Genomic DNA, 22893 nt, shown 5'->3' on the forward strand with positions numbered 1-22893 from the left:
AAAGATTGTGTGTGAGAAATTTAAAAAACAAATTACAAGGTTTTACAAACTATTATACTTTTCTTTAATTTCTTGTAAAAAAAATTTTGTTAATTACACTATTAATTTACGAACACATTTATATTACCAGAAAACAATGTTAAAAATAAAATAATTCTGAAATGAGAGTTTATAAGAACGTAAAAGCATTGTATCTGTGTTGGCAATTTTCCAATTTACAAGTATTCCAATCTAATGGCTTAAGTACTTGTCAATCCCCTCTTCACTTGAGAATGCGAGCCCTTGCAGAACAAAGAAACAAATTTGTTTCTATGATACCAAAGCCTTACTCAATCTTTGGTTTATTTATATATATAGAAAATTTTTTATTTTATTAACCGACTTCAAGGAAGGTTTTCGATTCGATCTTTTTATGTGTGTTACGTCAGAACAATGTTCTATATGAACCGATTTTGATGATTTATTTATTTATTTCAAAGTTCGTACTTCTCATGTGGTTTTCATTAAATAGTTCTATCAAGTTCCGACTAGTTGTTTTAGAGTTACTCTTAATAATGCATATTTAGTTGACTCCAACTACGTTTATTAGTTCTTATTTTAATTTGTTTCGTTGAAGTAGATTTTCTTTTTTGTTAATTTTTTTGTTATAAATCATCATAGTCAGGAAAGTGGTCTCAGAACCAATCCTATTATCTTAAACTAGCGACCCGCCCTCGCTTCGCTTCGGAAACATTAAAACACACATGAAACCAAAAAAATAAAATAAAAAAAAATGAAAAAAAAGTAGCCTATGTTCATGAGGGACAATGTCGGCTTCTAATGGAAATAATTTTTCAAATCGGTCCAGTAGTTTCGGAGCCTATTCGAAACAAACAAACAAACAAATCTTTCCTCTTTATAGTATTAGTATAGATTATCTTAAATGATTCCAGTAGCCGTTATTATAACATATAACATAGGTTTAAATTGTTCAACAAGTTCATAAAATGGTTTTATGCTTTCTACGATTATTCATACCTTGATAAAACAAAACCAGTTACGTACTGGTTCTTTTTATTTCCAACCTTATTAAACATTGAAAAACTATTCGTACGATGTAACAGAAAACCAGTATATATAAAAAACCGTTGTCCATCCAAACACAAAGTATGCTACACATTTTCTGGACATCTTAGGTGATATGTCTCCAAAACTTAATATTATAATTTCAGTCAATAAATCATTTTCTAAAACAAAATACATATAGTTAGTTATATAAAGATAGTTTGCGCTACTTACATGTAGAATACGATCCCGTCAAGCTACCAATATCTTGAGGTTTGGGTGTAGTTATCACGGTGTGGTTAACCGTAGTAATATTAGGATGGAACACATATCGGCAAATCGCCCAAACTCCAGAATCACTCCACATTAGGTAACCACCTCTGCCTGGTAAGGGAATACCTGAAAAGATACTTTTAATGATGAATTTGCTTTAGAGAAGCCCCTTTTATATGGCAAAATAATATTGTTATTTTTGTGTCGATCGGCTTTAATACTGTTCATCTTTTACTTAATTCATTTTAATAAGGTTATCCGTAGATGGACATACTGGCAGTTTAATTCTTTTACATGATAACGGTAATTCTATAGCTCATTTCTTTGGTGTAGTGGCTCCTAAATCTTTCTAGGCTTTTCGATGGGAATGCATAGTTTTTGCACGGCCTAAACTCAGGAGATAGCGGTATCGAATTGAAACAAGGATAATGAAGATTTTAAGGAAAAAAAGTTTAAAACAATTAGCTTGTAAACAAGTAGACCGAGCAAAGTATATAAAAATTAATACTGAAAATATTGCAACAGTAACAGAAGAATCTATCCCTCACTATTTCAAGTTATTCAACAAGACATGTATCGGCTTTGCGTTGCCCCGTCGCCTTAGTCGGATGTATAATTAGTGGTGGCCACGATAAGAGGGTTATCGTGTTCTGCCGCTTTCTCGAAGTAGAACTACGATTCTGTCAAATTCTGCACCGAAGCAGTCCAATCCAGTTTGAAAAGTAGAACAGTACTTAGACTTGGTCTTTCGTAACTATGCACCTAATACCAGATGGGTACTGAGCTCTGTAAACAGTGATGGAATTATAATGACGAACGGACAGGACAAGTTAGGTGTAGGATATTTTATGTCAAAAACAGAAAAAACACATTTCGACCTCTGGCTAACGAGGATCACACAAACAAAGTATACCGTCGGAATTTAATTTTTTTTAACGAAACCTACAACTTCGTCCACGCGCGGATATTTGGAGTTGAAAAAGTTTGTTTTAAATTCAGGATCGGTTAAATATTGTAACTTGAAACTTTCCAAATTATAAATGAAATTTTGTGTAGTAAAATTTCTAAATAAATTTCAGTTGAATAATTAGTTACCTAATTAGTTGCCACATCCGATTACAAATTACGATTGGTAATTAGTATTCTATAAAAGACTGGGCTGGTGATTACTGACATATAAAAAATCCTAGCCAAATAATTATAATATTTGGATATGGAACGAGAGCTTAAAGCTCTCGTTTAACGCTTTAAATCAGGGTTGCGTTGTTAAAACAAAAATACGACATGAACAGGCGGGCCACATAAATTGAAAGCTTCAAGGAAAAAAAAACATGGATAGTTATGTTGAAATATGATCTTTATTACAAATACATTTGTGAATTTCCTTTTCTCTTTAGTGCGACACAACTTTCTAACGTGAGGAGAAGTTATTCAACCTATCAAATGTTACCTAAGCAAATGTTACTTTTCGTTAGTACTCATACATTTTACGGATACCTTCAATTCTATAATCCTATGAACTTTTTGTAGGAGGCGTCCTTCCCCGGTGAAGGGCATACTGCATGTCAGCAGTTCTACGAAACTGAAGTTCTACGGAACTGCTGTAGAGAAGCGACCGAATGACGGTGTATCGCATTCTGACCCAACAGTCTAGTTCTGGCCCATCGGGGTGGCTTGAGACGTTACCGGTAACGCCTGGGGCGGCCAGTCAGGCTGACTTAGCGTGACGGCTGACTTAGATTTTCGACGACTTTACCGGTAGAGCGTGCTTGCAGTGAGCTGCGCATCTGGTAAGGTAGACCGTGGGTAACCCTTTATCTTGCTCAGGTTCTGCTTCGGGCGGTGATTGGGCTTTGAGCGAGAGTGCAGGGAAATCATTTCTTTATTATCTCCAGCCACCGTGTCCCGCTGCCCCTAGACGTGGAAACCTCGTAGGTCTAGCCCGAAAAAAAATTATTTTTTACAGAATGACCGGTTTATTCTAAACCGTGAAATTAATATGCCTCAATAAATATATTTCTCATCCAAATAATGTATAATTAAATTTACATGCAGTTAACATTTAGTATTATGATGATTTGTAATAGTCATAAATTTTAGCAGCATCTTCTATTTGTACTAGATTAAATCTAGAATCGTAGGTATTTATCATGTTTAGATGATATATGAGAAAAATATAATATGTTTTTGTAATGACAATTTCTACAAAATGTTGATATTTTCCTTTTAACTATTAAGAGTAAAAATAAGTAACATAATTTTATTTATAGTTTTTCTGATTTAATAAACAAATTCTCGATACGGTTTTTCTTGACATTCATTCTTCAAATTTCGAAATTCGGTCTAGTAAGATCATAATATAGATATCCTGAAACTTCTACAGCCGATTGCATTCATGATTGGTTCATACGATATTTTTACCATGCGATTCATCCAAACTGCAATTCTCGGAATCATTACTTTTATGAATTACAATAAACATTATGAATATGTTTAATGATATCTGCTGGAGGATGTTCCTTTTTTCGGGTTTCACGGGTCCTAGACATAATTTAAACTTCCTACTTTTACGGTATAATTTGGCGTTTATTAGTGTTGTTATTGTATATTAATTTTTTTGCGAAAATTTTACGGTTGCCAGCACAGTAGTCATAATTGACGAATAAAATCCTAAACGGTGACTACCACGAAAATTATAAAGTATTCGAAGCGTCGGTAATATTAAAATGACAATATAAAACGCGAACTTATACCGTAATAGTAGTTTTAATTTTAATTTGACATAGTCGCGTTTATTCTATTCGATAGAAATATAATGGGCGTTTTACCTATAACGGGATGTATGACACAGGCGTTACAAAAATAATAATACCATATTGTGTATTAGCTCGCGACAGCCACATCAGATCGTGGCCAAATAATCAATATTAACTCTGGAGCGCCAAAGTTGATATTACTTATTTAGATGACTTTCAACATTTCAGATTCTTTGTACGAGCATAGAATGGGAGAATAGGTTATTTAGAAATTTACATTTGTCAGTTATCTAGTTTCCGTTCCTCTTCAACGGTAGGCAGCGGCTTGGCTCTGCTCCTGGCATTGCTGATGTCCATGGGCGACGTAATAGTAGTTTTAATTTTAATTTGACATAGTTGCGTTTATTCTATTCGATAGAAATATACTGGGCGTTTTATCTATAACGGGATGTAAGACGCGGACGTTTCAAATAATAATACCATATTGTGTATTAGCTCGCAACAATCATATCAGCTCGTGGCTAAATAACCAATATTAACTCTGGAGCACTAAAGTTGATATTACTTATTGAGATGGCTTTCGACATTTCACATTCTTTTGCATAGAGCGGGAGAATAGAATATTTAGAAAATGGCGTTTGTTAGTTCCGTTATCAAATTTCCGTTCCATTACAACGGTACGCTTGGCTCTGCTTTGGCATTGCTGACGTCCATGGGCGACGGTAAGCACTCAACATCAGGTAGGCCGTAAGCTCGTATGCCTACAAGGGCAATTAAAAAGAAATTCAACTATCATTCGGGAATCAGGTTCGGGAATGTCGCCACGGCACGTGACGTGTTATCGAACTTGCACAGACTCATATAAACAAATTCCGTAGATTACTACACAATTCATTTCGCGGCACTATTTCAGAATTCGAAAACAGAAACAATTGTCAATGCTAATGACTTCGACATAACTGGTTGTTACTGGCTCGTCTCCAAAAAGTCTTGAAGCAATATTAATAACCGCCCAAGCTGTTCCGGTGTTTGTATTGCCAAATGAGTTTTCGTTTGTACTCTTTGTATGTAGGAACGAAGCTAATTGGTTTTTTGAAAAGGAAGACCGATAAAAACAATTTCAACTAAACGATTCGCTTGCTAACTAAAACATTGTTTCTCTGTACCGTATTCAAAAATAAGCGTCTAATATTAATGATTAGAAACGAAGACGTCTTAATTATAAATATTAATTATTTAATATATAAAAGTATCGCAACTCTTGTATACAAGTTTTAGACAGCGGCTTAGCTGCATTTATTTGTTTCTATATTCGAACGCCTACCTAAAAATATATTGGGCTTCATTTCGTTTTCTTAATCAACAAAGTTTCTTGATTTAATTGTCTCTTTCGTTAATCTTGTGTGATCCTAATTACTTTGCTATATCGTTCGGCCTCGATCCAATCTGAGCTACTTTTGTTAAAGACATTCGGTATTTGAGTACTGGGTATTTTTATTTTTATCTCGTATGCATGTATTTGTGTTTCATTATCTACTAGCGATCCGCCCTCGCTTCGCTTCGGAAACTGTAATTTATTATTGATTTTCCCACTATTTAATGGATGTTATTATACATATAAACCTTCCTGTTTAATCACTCTATCTATTAAAAAAAACCGCATCAAAATCCGTTGCGTAGTTTTAAAGATTTAAGCATACATAAGGACAGACAGATATAGGGACAGAGAAAGCGACTTTGTTTTATACTATATAGTGATGACATACAAAATTGTAGCTGGATGAATTTTAATCAGAAACATTTGTGATACAGTTTTTTGTAAAAATTTATACAACAAATGTTTCTATATATAAAAAGACAAACACAGAACAATTAAGCATTATATTGTTTACTTCCGTTTTCGTGAGACTTAGACATAATTAAACATTTTTTTACGGTTTTATCTCACCTTCTTTGTTTTCTTTTCTTTATATTATTTCCGACGTTTCAAACATTTTACAGTTTACGAAAGCTGTATACCGTGAAAACATATATGTAGTTTTAACTAAGTTTAAAATCATTTTGTTTTGTGTTTGTCAACCGAATTTATTTCAGTTATTATTATTTTATTTGGCAGTATATTAATGAGATTTTTTTTGTAATCTTCGGAATTCGTTTATTCTTTCTAAAAGAAAACAAAACAATTAAGTACCCTTTGTCTCTTGTGTTTGCCCTCCGCATTTTAATGTTTAGTAGCTACTGACGAGCTTTAGTTACCCACAAAAAAGTTTGGAAATAAACAGTTTTTGTAATGTAAATAACAAAATAAAAACAAGAGAGAATGTAGCAAATACAATTAATAAGATTTATTATCTTGAAGTTTGAGTAACTGTTGTCGAATTTCGATAATTGAGCAAACACTAATACTAAACGTTACATTGTTCAACTTATATATTGTATTCTCTATAGTAAACAACAGGATTTTATATCGTACATCCACGGGTTATACGATAGCTTTGTAAATAAATTTCAGTAAATATAAAGGGCTTATGTATACATTGAATTCCAAAAAAATACATATTTTGCGAAAGACCGTAGATTGCATTTCAGCAGCCTTCACTTAGGGTCTGTTTAAATCACGCTTCCGTGTGTAGTATTTCAATTTATTATCTCAGTACAACATTATAGTCTTTAAATGTTATTTCTTATATCTCTTTTTATCTTTCAGTTTTCATTTCCTTTCGCCATCTATCTACCAGCTTTCTCAAATAGGTTGAGATCGTTCTACTTAGACCTGATTGTGGACTTTTAGTCTTCCCATATTAATTTGGCCACTACTTTGTTTTCTGTCAAAACTACCCACAAAAAATTAAACTACATTGAATAATAAAACAAAAAATACCGATCTAGTGCCCAGCCGTCGCCGCTTAATAGTTTACTACTGTTAATGGTCATAACTGTCTATAGCAATACAAGTATCTTATATCAATGTAGGCAGTTGCTTGACTTAAGATAATATTACTTGTACCAGCGCACAGCTTTCTATATACTTTACTTCTTCTTCTCCATCGTTCCCTCAATGCTGAGGATCGCGACCACATGTGACTTTCCCCCACAGTGCTCGGTCATGGGTGGCATGGACCACATTATATAAACCATCACCAACCGCTTTCTTAACTATATCTGACTATCTATATTTGTTCTATATTTGACTATATTTGTAGGCAGCGGCTTGGCTCTGCCCCTGGCATTGCTGAAGTCCATGGGCGACGGTAACCACTCACCATCAGGTGGGCCGTATGCCCGTCTGCCTACAAAGGCAATAAAAAATAATAAAAAAAATCTGGCCGGTGTTGTGTCCATCAGCACTACTTTACTACTTGTTCACAAACTGTTCTATTAGTGGTTGACAGAGGTAGATTGTCGTGTTCAGCTTACTCCAGCCCCAAAACAGTCCGGCTTGAAGGATGGGGCAGCTATTATACGATTTAATTGAGGGTTAAGCCTTATATTTTAAGCTGTATAGCGACACTTGTGCTCGATATTTTATTGGCTTCTTATTGGCCACTCAACACCAGGTTGAACATGATTCCTTTGCCTGTCAAATTAATGATTTTAGATCAAATCCATGAATTAATCAAACATGCTTTAAACTAAATTGTGACGTGTTATTTTGACAATAAAGATAACTATTATCTCTTATCATAGACCTATATAGTCTCTTATGACAACCCTCCTTCTCTATTCGGTAAATGAAAACGCGTATATCCCATCTTCCGTGGAGCACGTACAAAATATCACGTACGACGAAGCACATCGATGTGAACCTCGTTCTCAAAATAAAGGCATCGTGATCCCGTCCTGGCATACATTCAAATAAAACAATGCATTACAATGCACTGTCTCTATGTTTGCACGTGTGTACTGAACGCGTGTTACACGAAACAGAAATAGGCAAGCGACCATTGACCCTGTTAGGCGTTCTCAATATAGTAATATATTTCTTAATTTAACACATTTTGGTATAGTAATCGGGTGACAGACGATCAATTTGTAATGAGAGCAAATTATGAAAAATATAGGTAAGTTGTGGCTACGGTTGCAACACGTCCCGTATTTCCTGGGACGTCCCGTATTTTAGGCTTAGTTTAAAACGTCCCGGCGGGACTGATTCTGTCCCGTATTCGAACTGTACGATTATAATTGTATTGATTATTATAAATATGTTAAAACTGACTCGCTCCTCAGAGAAATACCAAAAAAAGTAAATAATTTCACTATATAGTTTTGTTTTTTATTTGTCCAGGGTAAAAAACTAAATTCCCGTATATTTTTTTGCTTATTTATGCATTTGACCCTTATAGGCTGAACTAAAATCTGGCAACCCTAGGTATGGCACTAATGAGCTATATAAAAACTCGATCAACGACTAGCTGACCTTTCTGTCACTCATGTTCGTGAAAGCTCAAGTAAAAAGTAACAAAATATGTCGGTAGTTCAAAAACCCACAATGCTTCTCAAAGATTATCGTGGCAACGTAACATTATTATAATATTAACTAAACGAGTATTAACTTCAAAGGCTGTCTAGCTTCTATTGAAATTTCAGAATGAAACAAACGATAAAGAACCTTTTATTTTTGGAATACGTTCCAAAAATAATTATAGCGCATATGTTACATTTCGTTGATACGCATATATCATTCAATGTACTTAAAATAAACAGAGCACCATGTGTTATCGTGCGCGCTCACTGTTATGACATTTATTTGACATGCCAATAAATATTAAGCTCAATCGATACTAGCAGATTTTTATCACTGCCCGTTTGAGTGCCGTGATATAACTGTAATAATAATAATAATATTATTTTTTCAACTTTTTTTTTACATGTTATTCTAACGATTGTTTTGTAGTTGATAAGTAGTTAAATAATAGTAAGTTTTTAAGGTTTTTAGGGCTGTGCGCGATTTAAACCGGGAAATTATTTTGAATTGGTTATTAATAAAAAAAATTGCATTTCCAAATAGGCTGGTGGTATGACGCCTTTTGAGTCCGCACGGATAGGTACCACCACCCTGCCTATTTCTGCCGTGAAACAGTAATGCGTTTCGGTTTGAAGGGTGGGGCAGCCGTTGTACTGCAAAAACTGAGACCTTAGAACTCATGTCTCAAAGTAGGCATTCCGCCTAATTTACTTTGTAGATGTCTATCTACGGTTTTCGGTAACCACTTAACGTCAGTTGGGCCATGAGCTCATTTACCCACATAAGCAATAAATAAAAGGCTTGATTGATTTAGCTCTATTCTTTAGTACTAGGGCTCTAGTATCTTTAGAATTATCAATAAAAAAATCAGTACATTAGTAAAAATTTCTCTCAATTTTGGATATTCCGCGATGATTGATTTAGATTACGTTAAGTTCAGAAATGAGTGAAACAAATAAATATATGTAGATCGCTTTAAGTGATATAAACGGTAGCGATGCGAGGAGCGAAGATGTGCTTTATTTTATTTATTTAGCGTTTCTTTGGGTTGTAACGAAATGAAGAATAGTGGATTATTAAACGTTTAGCATCTGTGAAATTACGCAAGTATGAGAAAATGAAAACTGGACCTGAAAGAATGTTACTTCGTGGCCTTTTTTCATTTTATCTTTCATTTAAAATAATATGTATTTATATACTAGCTGACCCGGCAGACTTCGTAGTGCCTCAATAGATAAAAAAAGGAATCCGTCCGACGAGGGCCACATCAAAGGGAAAACAAAATTGTTATTTTTATTTAACTCCGAGCATTTTCTTAATTACCTACCTTTTACCTTCTCTGGACTTCTACAAATAATTCAAGACCAAAATTAGCCAAATCGATCCAGCAGCTCTCGAGTTTTAGCGAGACTAACGAACAGCAATTAATTTTTATATATAAAGATTAATAGAATATTTTCATATATGAACAGAATATTTGTGTCTATACAACAGCAAAAATTGAACCGCAAGAAGCTATAAAACTGCCACAAGCTATTAATGACAAATTATTTTCGTTGACGTCGATAATAAGACATTCCTAATTTGAACTTAAAATTCACTGTCGCTGGCGAAACAACCTCAACATACTTTAATTAAATTTGTAAAAATAAAGTGTGAAATATTTTAGATTAGTCTCATGTTATTTTAATTACTTTAAAAACTAATTTTGAATTATACTCGTAGGAGCAACTCAAGTGTCAAATTGAATTTACGACGTGTTAATTCCATGATCACGGCCCGTATTAGTAAATGGCGTAATTAATTTGATGATTTGTGGGTTACTCATAATATAATTTGTCATGAAACGTGGTATTCGAAATAATTTTATGTCTGGTATTATTAGTAGTAAATCGCATATGCCAAAATATAAAACTTCTTAAAACGATAAAATTAGTAAAACACACCTTAAATACGAACTGAATTAATTACAATTAAGTCATGCTTCAGTTATCAACCCCAAGCATTACACAACCATAAGTTCGTGAATAAATAAAGATCAAACGACTAGAAATATATTAGTAAGTAGTAGTTGTAAAAACTTAAAATTCAATAAAGTACTCATTAGGAATCTTACCGTTTCCTGCATCTATGTGAACCCATTTTGAAGTACAGACGGCAGTTATCCATAAAAATGTGCACAGTCCTGAGAATACTGTGCAGCCAAAAAGGATTCGCCTCTCAATCACCAGCGCCTGCAGGAGAGGCCGTCTCTCAGCGCCTACAGATGAGGCCGTCGACATTTTATCCGTCTCCATCTTATCAATCACTGTAACAAAGAAAAGGTTTTCAGTAAGCATTGATAACAAAAATTATCTTTTTTGACGTGCAAACTAATTTTGTTCAAGGATATTTTTTTTCCAATTCTTTTTGTTTCTCGTTTAGTCGCTGGTTCTAAGCCAAGTTTGTTCCAGCAAAACTATTTTTGCAGTAAACAACATTTTCGAAATTCTTCATTAAAGTAATACGCAAATGAAAACATTTTCTATCACCTGCTATTTACAAACGCATCGCTCGCCACCGGAGCATAGTTCATACCTTATACCTGCAACCGCGTTAATCCATAGTGCGTTTACAGATCCTATTTTTATCATGTAAAATCCGGCTCTGGACTTAAATTCGCTCTACGGTACTTTTCGAAATTTTTTGAACATAGCTTAGAGTATCTAGGTAGCGGGCTAGCTGTGCTCTTGTCATTAATTCGTGATCGATCGTATTTTTAAAGACAGACATTCATCTGCTCAAGCATATAGGTATCTTGCAAATATATGTTGTTCTAATCACTAAATGTGATTTATGGAATAGCTTTAGAGACTTTAAGACTGTCGCCGTAAAGAGACCGACACCAGTGTTTTACTTTAGTGGCAGTCCAGTGACTATAACCAGAGTGAAATATAACCAGAATAGCCCAGTGGCTATTCTGGTTATATTTCAGCCGCAAGTAAGATCCCAATTTTTTTAGCTATTTCTCGTGGCAGTGGATAATTTCTTTCTGCTAATGCCCCACGTCACTAAAAAAGGTAGCAGAGTGAACTACCTTTTCCCCACCGAAACCCACAGCCGCCATGCTGTTAGTATAAGTGAATTGAGCTCGTTCAATTTTCGATGAAGGTCCAATCAAACACCATCCAGTTAACGACTAGGCTTTGTATCCTTGGCAAATAAGAAAATATGTGCCGCAGTCTCCTATTGAATTAAAAAAAAAATCTCTAAAAGAAATGGCCGATTTAATCAATTATGTAACTGAAAATACAAGCTATTTATTTTTCAAAACTCAGCCTGCGTTAAATATGATTTTAATTCCATCATTTTATTTTCCCACTTGAATGATCCTTGAGACCTTTGTGATTTATTATGAGCTCTGAGAAAACTTTATGAAGGTTTTTTTTTAAACTATCTCAAAACATGCTATTCAAACGTAATAGCTCTTTGAAATGAATTACATTTGTTCATCTGTCCTGTGATTGCAAATCTAGTTTTTGCGGGAGTTTCACAAAAGATTTCTAGTTAGAATTTTAATTTCAGATTATATCTCGTAAATACGCCCACGGCGTGTTTTATCTCGATCGCCTGATATTCGATGCTAACTCAAGTATGTCCTTACGCTGTCTTACACTGGAATACCGCTTAAGAGATTTTCGATAGCTTAAAGCTTAGTCTGATCAGCTTCGTAGTAATAATCATTTACAAAATATCTCAGTTTATATGCATTATAATTAACTATTATAATTACTAGTTTTATAAGTGTTGAGGTGTATTTTGAGTTCTTAAAGGCCGGTACTACTGTTCCGAAAGTTTATTTCGCGAAGCAGTCATTTTTGTGGGAATAGCGAAACAGCATTTATATAATTATGAAGACTTAAATCTCGCGTCAGGTTGAGAGAGATCTTTGTGCTTGTCTGATGCGATGTATGAAGGTTTCGGAGACTATTGAACAGCAAGCGAGCTTGTTGCACAGCTAACGCATTAAATGCTAATATAATATGAATAAGTACAACCTCTGAAAATTTCATGCTTTTTTTTTAACAATACAAGAGTCACAATATTTTGTGCCGCATTTTAGTTTAGCTGAATGGCTACTCATCTTAGTGAAATTAGGTTTTACGATAGTAAAATCTCTAATTTATAAAAATATTATATTTAAATTAATCACATTTAAATAGCTATTTAATCTGAAACACGACTAAAATACAGTTTACGGTTAACAGATGTCAACCAAAGATTAAAGCCATAACTAGATAATAACACGAAACTAATAATTACTAGAGGTCCCGCAGTAGTCGAAATTCGACTATAATTAATTGGAATTGTAAGTTTGTACACTACTATGATTGTATTGTATACTTCTATAATCACAAATTTCGCCAAGACTACACTATAAAAAATATTAACAAAGACAAACAATATTTAATCTCAATTTGACAATAAATAGTATGCATGCGTGTGTGCGTCAAATACATGGTATGTAGTGTGTGTAATGTTTTCTTTATAGATTTAATGTATCTTTTATGCATTATTTCAAAAAAATATTAGCATTGTGCACTTCTTCTCTATAATCTCTATAAGTGTCGAAAATTTCATACCCCTCCGTCCGCGCAATTTTCGTAAAAAGGGATACAAAGTTTTTGCTTCACGTATTAATATATAGATGTTTAAGTATATAAACGTCAACGGCAATAGTATTCACCGATCTCACATTATTGTAAAATTATTTATTAAACCGAAATATTTTTTTCACAAAGCAATTTCGTCAAAGAGTAACATCGAAAGTCATAAATCTGAATATACCGCGGAAAGAGAGCCGTGATCATTATTTATTGTCACAGTAGACGTATTTTGAAGCTTTAAAAATATGTACGTAATATCGTCTTTATTTAGCTGTACAATGTCATGGTCATTGTATAAGTCAATGAAATTATGAGGATTTTAAAAATATATAAATTATATTTTTTGTTGAAAATTGTGATAATTGAACTTGATTTTAATAAGATAGCATGGTCTTATCGTCTATTATTCATAATGTGCCAATAAATACGTTCAAGGCTTGCGTAGAATGGTCATAGTATAGTTGAACCTTAAAACAAATTCCTTCATCGAACTTTGAGACACAAATTGTATGATATCTGCAATGATAGCATCAAAAAATTACTCTGAGTATTCCGAACACATGAATCCTTCGGAATGTGCATGTGTGTAGTATTTTTATAGGTAGCTGTAGGTGAATGCCCATTACTCTTATTGAGTACTCCGAATACATTAATCCTCTGGAATGTGCGTGTGTGGAGTATTTTTATAGCTGTAGGTGAATACCCACCTGGCAGTAAATTCTTAACAAAACCTTAAGATATTACAAATTGAGACTCCTACAGACACAAGATTGAAGCCTTATCCACTAACTGCTTCAGGATAGAAATATGCAGCATAGGATTCACGCGTACAGGATCAGAAATATCTCTTTAGCAGCATATATGTAAGTTAAAAAAATACGAGTTTGATTACACGACATTAATTAATGGTCCTTCATAAACACGTTTACATAACTTCTTATGAATAGTCAGTTCACTTGGAACGTATATAAGTACCTATATAACGGGAGAATATTTTATCCAGATTACCAGATTACTAGAGTATGAAGAGCGAAGAACGAAACAGAAGAAAGAAGAAATAAAAACGAAGAAGAAAGACACAGTCGAACTGCCCCTGTGGGCCGCAGCGATACATACATTCCCGCCTAACAACGGTTGCATCTATGTAAATATTTTGTATAAAAATTATCATAATTTCCTTATTTAAAAAAACATGGGGAGATTCTCTCTGGGCAGAGGGGTTTCCCTGGGGACTGTTCCTTCCCCCTTGAGCGACGACCCCATAGCTTTTAACCATTGAGCGGACATTAAGATAACACCTAACGAAGCTTTCATGTATTCTTTTTAACTTCGGGAGATAATTGCAGCAATAAAGATATACAATTTTATATATTTTCCGAGCATCTGTCTTCATTCGTTGAATTAAAGCTAAAATTATTACGGGATACTTTTGCGATACGGACTGTATAATCAACTCCGTAAATCACAAAGTCTGACGTTTTTCGTTCTCATCCCTCGGTCTCATTTAAACACATGAAAAGAGTTTCTCATTTTATATTTCAGGATAGAATTGTTTGAGTCTTCTCCGTAAAGTTTCTCACTGCAAAATGCATCTAATTGAAAAACTTACTTTATTAAAATTAGGAGCTTAAAATTTTAAGCTGATTTTTGATGAAGAAGAAGTTTATGTCTGTATAGCATGATTTTGTTACTCAAGATTTCCTAATGCATGCGTATGCTGCATACATATATCAACTGACAACTAGAAATTTAGAATTAATAGTTGAAATCTTATGTTCTGAATACGATTTTTAAAAAAATTCAACAATTTTTACTAAGAGACGAAGTAATTTCCTTCAGGCATGTAAAGTCGGGAACGATTCATCTCTAATTACGTCACGTCGTTTACGAGCTCATGCTAATGGGATGTCCATCGTCGTGTTTAATATCATCTCTGAACTAAAATCGCATTTCATTGCTTTACGGAATGTTTCTACGCTTTATTCAGGCGTTCTACTTATTTCATTGTTCAATGTTCTACCATCTACTTCATAGTTTGCTACTTTTGGCTATAAAAATGCTGGGCCGCAAAATCGTAATTGTAAATCGCATTACATTAGATGGTGAATTGGATCTACATTTGAGGTAGTACTCATTTCAACATTTTATTATTATTACTATAACGAATTAGCGGTTTCATACCCAAAACTGTATTCTGAAAATGTAACGAGAGTATATTTTTTGTTTTGCCACTGTTGGAGTCGATTTTGTCGTTTGACCTTATCATGGGACTTGATAATTCCTAGGCTCTGTAGTAACAAAGGTGATGACCGCATCGTAGTACAATTAGTATTATCCGTACAAATTATAGTATCTCGGCCTCATTTATCTAGGAACTAAGATTGACTGTACTTTGGCAGTCTTGATAATGTTATCGGAATTGCCAATATTTATATTATTCTATCGAAATCGACTAATCACTAACAGTGTTGAATGATAGTTTTTCGCGATAGATGCTGTCTATGGACTAAAATGATTGTTAATTAGGTGTCCCGTGAACTGATTTACTAATCTAAGCAAATAAATAAATTTAACCTTAAAATTTTAATCATTCGTTGAATTTGAATTAATGGTGGTTCAATTACATCGTACATTTTATTATGCATAATGAATATTATAATGTATAATTTTACATACGTCTATTGTTTTTCTTCCTTTTTTCTAGATGTTAGTAGTTTTTTGTATTTTACCACCCCCTAAATCCCTGATCGGGTTAAGATCACCTTAGAAATAATGAATCATTTAAATTAAATCTCATGATTTTAAAGACTAAACATTAAAGTTGTCTACCATTAAAACGCATTTCCACATAAGCATTGACATAAACTCTTAACGCCAGATTTAAGCATCGTTAATTAGACGCGTCTGACGGACCCTTATCGAGGGGAGGATGACTCGGCGTCAGGAAGACTGGCGGCATGTACATTATAAAGACGCCACACTCAACAAACAGAGACTCGATACCAGTCTTATTATTATAGTTAACAATTTAATAACAATCATATTTATATGAATCTTGTTTAATATAAGGAAGGGAGAAGTCCTCTTGAGTTTCGCCGATTATTCTCCGGCATGTTTTTGGAAGAGAGCGTTCAGAATTCAAAAAGTACATGTTGCTTTATTATAATTTTTTAATTTGGATTTTAATAATAAAAGCTTTTAACGTATCGATTATTCTGATTTCTTTGATGAACGGAAAGCTAAAGCGATAAAAGACATAAGGTAGAAATTTCAATTGTAGTGTGACAAGGCGATACCATCTGTCAAAATGAAGTCGTCGTGGCCTAAAGGATAAGTCGTCCGGTGCATTCGTTGTTGCGATGCACCGGTGTTCGAATTTCGCAGGCGGGTACCAATTTTTCTAATGAAATACGTACTTCACAAATGTTCACGATTGACTTCCACGGTGAAGGAATAACATCGTGTAATAAAAGTCAAAAAACCGCAAAATTATAATTTGCGTAATCACTGGTGGTAGGACCTCTTGTGAGTTCGCACGGGTAGGTACCACCACCCTGCCTATTTCTGCCGTGAAGCAGTAATGCGTTTCGGTTTGAAGGGTGGGGTAGCCGCTGTAACTATACTGAGACCTTAGAACTTATATCTCAAGATGGGTGGCGCATTTACGTTGTAGATGTCTATGGGCTCCAGTAACCACTTAAAACCAGGTGGGCTGTGAGCTCGTCCACCCATCTAAGCAATAAAAAAAAAAAAAAAAATGAAAACATATTTTGTAGGCAGCGGCTTGGTTCTGCCCCTGGCATTGCTGAGTCCATGGGCGACGGTAACCACTCACCATCAGGTGGGCCGTATGCTCGTCTGCCTACAAAGGTAATAAAAAGAAACATGACTGCTTCGCGGGAGAAGGCGTCGTTCCACCAGCAAGTAAGCAATTTTTTAAGTGATGCGAATTTTTATTACACGACGTAATTCTTTCATGAACGTAAATTAGGTACATATTATTTAGAATAATTGATACTGGCTGCGGGCATCGAAAGCTGGAAAAATAATCTATACTCATCTTATAAAGAGGAAAGATTTGTTTGTTTGTTTGTATTGAACAGGCTCCGAAACTACTGAAGTCATTTGAAAAATTCTTACACTGTTTGGAAGCTACACTATCCCCGAGTGACATAGGTTATATTCTTTTTTAAAAAAAATAAGGGGTACTTACTAAAACTCCAATAATGTTACGAAAATTAGAAAAATAATAGTATAAAAAAATAAACAAATAGATAAAAACAAAATATATTATTTAAATGAAAATAAAAGTTCATTCAAATGATAATCATTATTCAAACTATCTTTATAATTTTCTATTTTTAGAAACCTGACGTAAATAGAAAGGTTAATGTGTGTGTATTATAATTTTTTATTTTGATATTTTTGTTAAAGTCCCGAGCGAAGCGGGAGCGGGCCGCTAGCATCAAATAAACAGAGTGTTCTATCCTTTCGACACAACGTCTTTAGTCAATACATAGGCGGCACTGAAAATTTCGGGAATTAACGAAGTGACACAACATTACTATTTAAAAATGTATTTATTGCTTTTCGAAGTATTCTCCGCGAAATTTGACACATTTTTCCATACGATGGAACCAATCATTGAAGCAACCATTCCATTCGGAAGTTGAGGTCTCCAAAATGGCCGTTTTGTAGGCGTCCACAGCTTCTTCAGGTGATGAAAATCTCTGTCCACGCAATTTATTCTTTATTTTAGGGAAAGTATAGAAATCATTAGGGCTTAGGTCGGGGCTGTACGGCGGATGGTCTAATAATTCTATGTTTTCTTGCTCTAAAAACTCTTTTGTTCTGTGCGCGGTGTTAGAACTCGCATTGTCGTGATGGAGGATGATGCGGCGGTTGCAGTTCTCTTTACGGAGTTCAGAAACGACCTGTGGCAAACAAATGCTAGCATACCATTCTGCATTAACCGTTCTTTGTCCCTCAAGAGGAATAGTCGTAACATGGCCGGTTTTGGAGCCAAACGTGGCCACCATTTTTTTTGCAACACTCCGTGAACGAACAATTTTTGTTGGCTTTAACTCATTTTCGAACACCCAAACTCGTGACTGGTTTTTTGTTTCGGGTTCGTACGCGTATATCCAGGATTCGTCACCTGATATAATGTTGTATACAGCATTTGAGGATCCTGCGTGGAATCTTTCGAGAGTTCTGACGCACCAAGTAACGCGAGCCGCTTTTTGCTCTTCACAGAGCGAATGCGGTATCCATCGGGAAAACAACTTTTTTACACCTAATTGTTCATGCAAGATTATTTGTATTTGACTCATGCCAATGTCTAAAGTTGCCTGAATTTCGCGGTATGTCACATATCGATCTTCCTCAATCAGCTTACGCACAGCATCAACGTTTTCTTGGGTGACTGCAGTTTTTGGACGACCTTGACGGGGATCATCACTGAGCTTGACACGTCCACGTTGAAACTCAGCAAACCAGCGATAAATTGTGGTTTTGGATGGGGCTTCATTACCAAATGCAGAAATCATCCGGTCAACACACTGTTTTTGTGTTAAACCACTTCGAATGTCATAATAAATCATCGCTCTTGAATTTTCTCGAGTCAATTCCATTTGCTCAACGACTAAACAAGTTTGACAAAACCTCGTGACAAGACCGAGAATCTTTTTTTAAATAAATAAATGGTATTCGATTTTTAAAACCAAGGAGTTTTCAATTAAAAAGATTTTAATATGATAGGAACAGTGGAAATATTCCATTCCCGATACTTTTAGTATATACCTATATATTATTCAGTCGATTATGTTTTAAAATAAAATATATATATTTATTTTGGTTCCATTGTTACTGTTGATACATACATCATAATATATCTATGTGACCTTTTGATTTTATAAAAGTAGATTTAACTTTATGATTTTGGTGTCAAGACTACGCAATGGTTGGCTCACTGCCTACCAATGCTTACATGATGTTCATTATATCTCTTTACAAAGTTGCATGTCTTGTCCGTAATTCATAATTGGATATTGGTTCGATGAAAGGGTAGTTTAATTATAGATGCAATTCTTGCAATAAATTGGTATATTTTTTTTAATTAGCTATTTTCTCAAAAGCAGTAAAGGCACCTTGAGATATAATGAATAATGATAAATGTTACATTCGTACAATAAATGCGTTACTCGTTAAATTTTGACGGTAAAAGTCTTAACGGTAAATGTAGGCATTCAAGCGTACTTTATCTTGCGGGCTTGGAATATACCATAATTGAGATGGAATAGTTCATATAGAGAGCGATACGCATTGGGGAGTTCGTTTTTTTATTACCTATTTGGGTGAATGGGTTCATGGCTCACTTTGTGTTAAATAGTTAATGGAAACCATAGATATAAAAACGTGATTACGAGTACTCATTTTGTGACGAGAAATTGAAATTTCAATTGGATTGTACAACGTATCCCACCCTGGAAGCAGGAACACATGACTAGTACTTCACGGCAGAAATAAACAAGATGATGACACCACTATCCCTGCCACTTATAATACGCTCTAACATCGCTCGTTATCAAAATGAGTAAGATTGCTGCTAGAGAAGGTATTAGCTAATCGGATACTGTTGCTTACTGGAAAAAATTATTCAGTAAACCTTTGAAATCCAGCTCATCATCATCATCATCATCATCAATAGCCCACAGTCGTTCACTGCTGGACATAGGCCTCTCCCAATTTACACCACCGAACCCGGTCTGCGGCTCTCCTCATCCACTTCTTGCCGGCCACCGTGCGGAGGTCATCGCATCATCTAGCCAGTACAACTAACTTTGGTATGTATGTACGAATATCTTGTGGAATCTTTGCACGTCATTGTGACAGACTTGTAGACGTCCGATTAATTTGCATAAAGGATTGCCGAATGCAATTTTATAACTTCGCTCTATTATCCTGACCAGTATCGAAAGGATAAAAAAAATTGTGAAATTAATTATTAGTTCGATTTCGTTATTAAAGCTTGTATTTTGGTTCTTATAGCTCTAATGATACAAAAACAAATACTATATCAGTTTGGAGATAAATGCATCTTAACTAATTATACTTATATGCGTTGGACGAAACATATAATTTATTGGATTATTAATGTGGATTAAAAACTAAACAATTTTAGCGCAACATTTTTATTACGTAATTCAAGATGGCTTGAATTAACGGTAACAGGAAACTACTGGACATACCAACGCAAACTCGACGACGGGGCGTCGCTTAATATTATTTTAAATTACATTTTTTTATGCTATCACAGTTCAAAATACTTTAAGCAATCGAAAATAATTTCATAGCATCAATTTATTATTCGTTGAACAATTATGCTTATTAATTTAAATAATCAATGCTTATCCTTGCGTCGTTATCCTCTTTACTGAGGTTCGCGACTCTCCCACTGCATCATTTTCTCATGTACGTTATAAAATAATTAATACAATACACTGTTTATAATATGTTAGTGGTCCTTGAGTTTTCTTATGTCAGTTAAAATTTGAATTCATGAAAACAATCAAAATAGTGGTAGTGAAATTAGTGATTAATAACAATTTATGGGAAGACGCGCTCACAGTTTACTGGACGTTATATGGTTATTGTAGGTCATAGACCTGTTTTTGAGACAACAAATTTCAGTTTTAATAAAAAGCTCTATGCGGGTGGGATAGCACTTTTTATCATAATCGGAACACGTGATTTCTTTGTGATAGAAACAGGGAAAAGATGATGCACGAAGCACTCTCGCTAGGGCCAATGTTAGCTCATTATCTAAGGTTGAGCCCCGTGAGCTCACCTACCAGTCACACTGTAGCTGGAATAGCCCCCTTTAGCCTATCTGTGAATAGGCTGGCAAAAAATACCCATTATGGTATCAAAACTGGTGGTAGGACCTCTTGTGAGTCCGCGCCGGTAGGTACCACCGCGCTGCCTATTTCTGCCGTGAAGCAGTAATGCGTTTCGGTTTGAAGGGTGAGGCAGCCGTTGTAACTATACTGAGATCTTAGAACTTATATCTCTAGGTGGGTGGCGTATTTACGTTATAGATGTCCATGGGCTGCAGTAACCACTTAACACCAGGTGGGCTAAGAGCTCGTCCAACCATCTAAGCAATAAAAAAATTAAAAAAACATATCCTATTACCAGTTCTCAAGTTAGGATTACGATATTTCCGAGTACGACAAAAAAAGTTTTTTTATTGCTTAGATGAGTGAACAAGCTCTTGGATTACCTGGTGTTCAATAGTAACTGAATCCTAAAAACGTTACAAATAAAAACGTTGTAAATGAAACATGACGTAAAAGATGCAATAGTATATAATTTGGCTATCACACCCTTCAAAACGTAATGTACGAATGCTTCACGGCAGAAATAGACAGGGTAATTCTACTTACCCGTGCGGGTTTACAATACACCCTACCACCACTTTATTCTACTTTACAGGAATATATTGGTAATCAGACATAGGTACTAATACTACGAAGTTTCAATATCAGAGTATCATAAAACGCAATTTCTTGAATTGTAAATGTAAAGTTAATCTCACAAAAATATTATACAATACACAAAAAAAGTATTATAGAAAACAGATATTTGTTATCAAGTTGTCCCCGAACATTATTATGACAGTAAAACAGTTCATTATACTCTGTATATCTCAATGTCATTATGGAAGCTAGCCAAATGAATTGTAACAGAAAAAAGTGCGATATTGTTACGCTACGTTAGTCATCGTTTACCGTTCTGACATTCTAACAGTTCAACAAGTGCCTAGAGAGATTGTAGATATTTTTCGGATAATTAATTAATAATTTCTCTATGCTTCAGTAAATATGAATTGACTTAAATTTATCAATAAAACGATGCAAACGTTTTGATTTTCGGTGTTTAAATAGCACAAATCACTATTTTATATTTTCTGTTTTTGAAGTGAAAACTTCTTTAGAATCGTTGTGATTTCAAACCGGATGCAACGGAAAAAACGACAGGTAAGAGACACAAATACAAAAATGTGTAGGATGAAGCCAGCAAAGAATGAGACAGAAATATACATACTATTTAATACAGCGCCATCTGTGAGATTTTTTAATACTAACGTGTGTATGAAAGCTCTTGTAGTGAATTTAATTTAGGATTATACGTGAAATTAAAATATCAATTCACAGAGGGCGCTACCTTACAATTATTTACTAATGACAAAATTTTACATATACTTAAGACGTTTAGGATAATTGTATTTTAATTTTGGAAGGTTTCACTTCTACCACGTGTGAATTGCACACTTTTTTTTTTTTAATAAGTGGTTTGTGTTTGAATCTGTGATTTATTCAAATTAAGTCCAATCTCTACTGTTTTCTTAATAGGCTTTCTTTAAAAATCTCATGTCTTTTGTTATTTCTAGTCGGCAGATGAGATAAGGTCCTTCGATCGCCTCTTAACACCAATGGACCTCGAGCCGGCTGTCCATACCTAATCGTTCACGTACTCTTAAAATCGGCTTCTGTGAACGCTACAAGCAACGCAAATGACTCCGCTCACTACCAAATCGTAGTAGGTAACTAAAAATGACATAAACAATTGTCTGCATCGTCATCATTAATGGCCACGCAGATATTTTACTTGTCCGATAAAATATGTCTAAATAAGTCTCTTAAAA

At 34.5% G+C, this 22893-nt stretch overlaps 1 protein-coding gene across 1 annotated transcript in view; it reads right to left on the reverse strand.

Moving 5' to 3' along the window:
* Positions 1–22893, reverse strand: part of LOC114253209 (uncharacterized) — a 60664-nt gene that overhangs the window by 31146 nt on the left and 6625 nt on the right. The window contains exons 2-3 of the mRNA XM_028187997.2: positions 10655–10846; positions 1279–1443 (exon numbers count right to left, since the gene is read on the reverse strand). Of these exons, the coding sequence (XP_028043798.2) occupies positions 1279–1443; positions 10655–10835 (346 nt within the window). The 5' untranslated portion in view covers positions 10836–10846. The remainder of the gene's footprint in view (positions 1–1278; positions 1444–10654; positions 10847–22893) is intronic.

Source organism: Bombyx mandarina, chromosome 17 (genome assembly GCF_030267445.1).
Source record: "Bombyx mandarina strain Sakado chromosome 17, ASM3026744v2".
Classification (NCBI taxonomy): domain Eukaryota; kingdom Metazoa; phylum Arthropoda; class Insecta; order Lepidoptera; family Bombycidae; genus Bombyx; species Bombyx mandarina.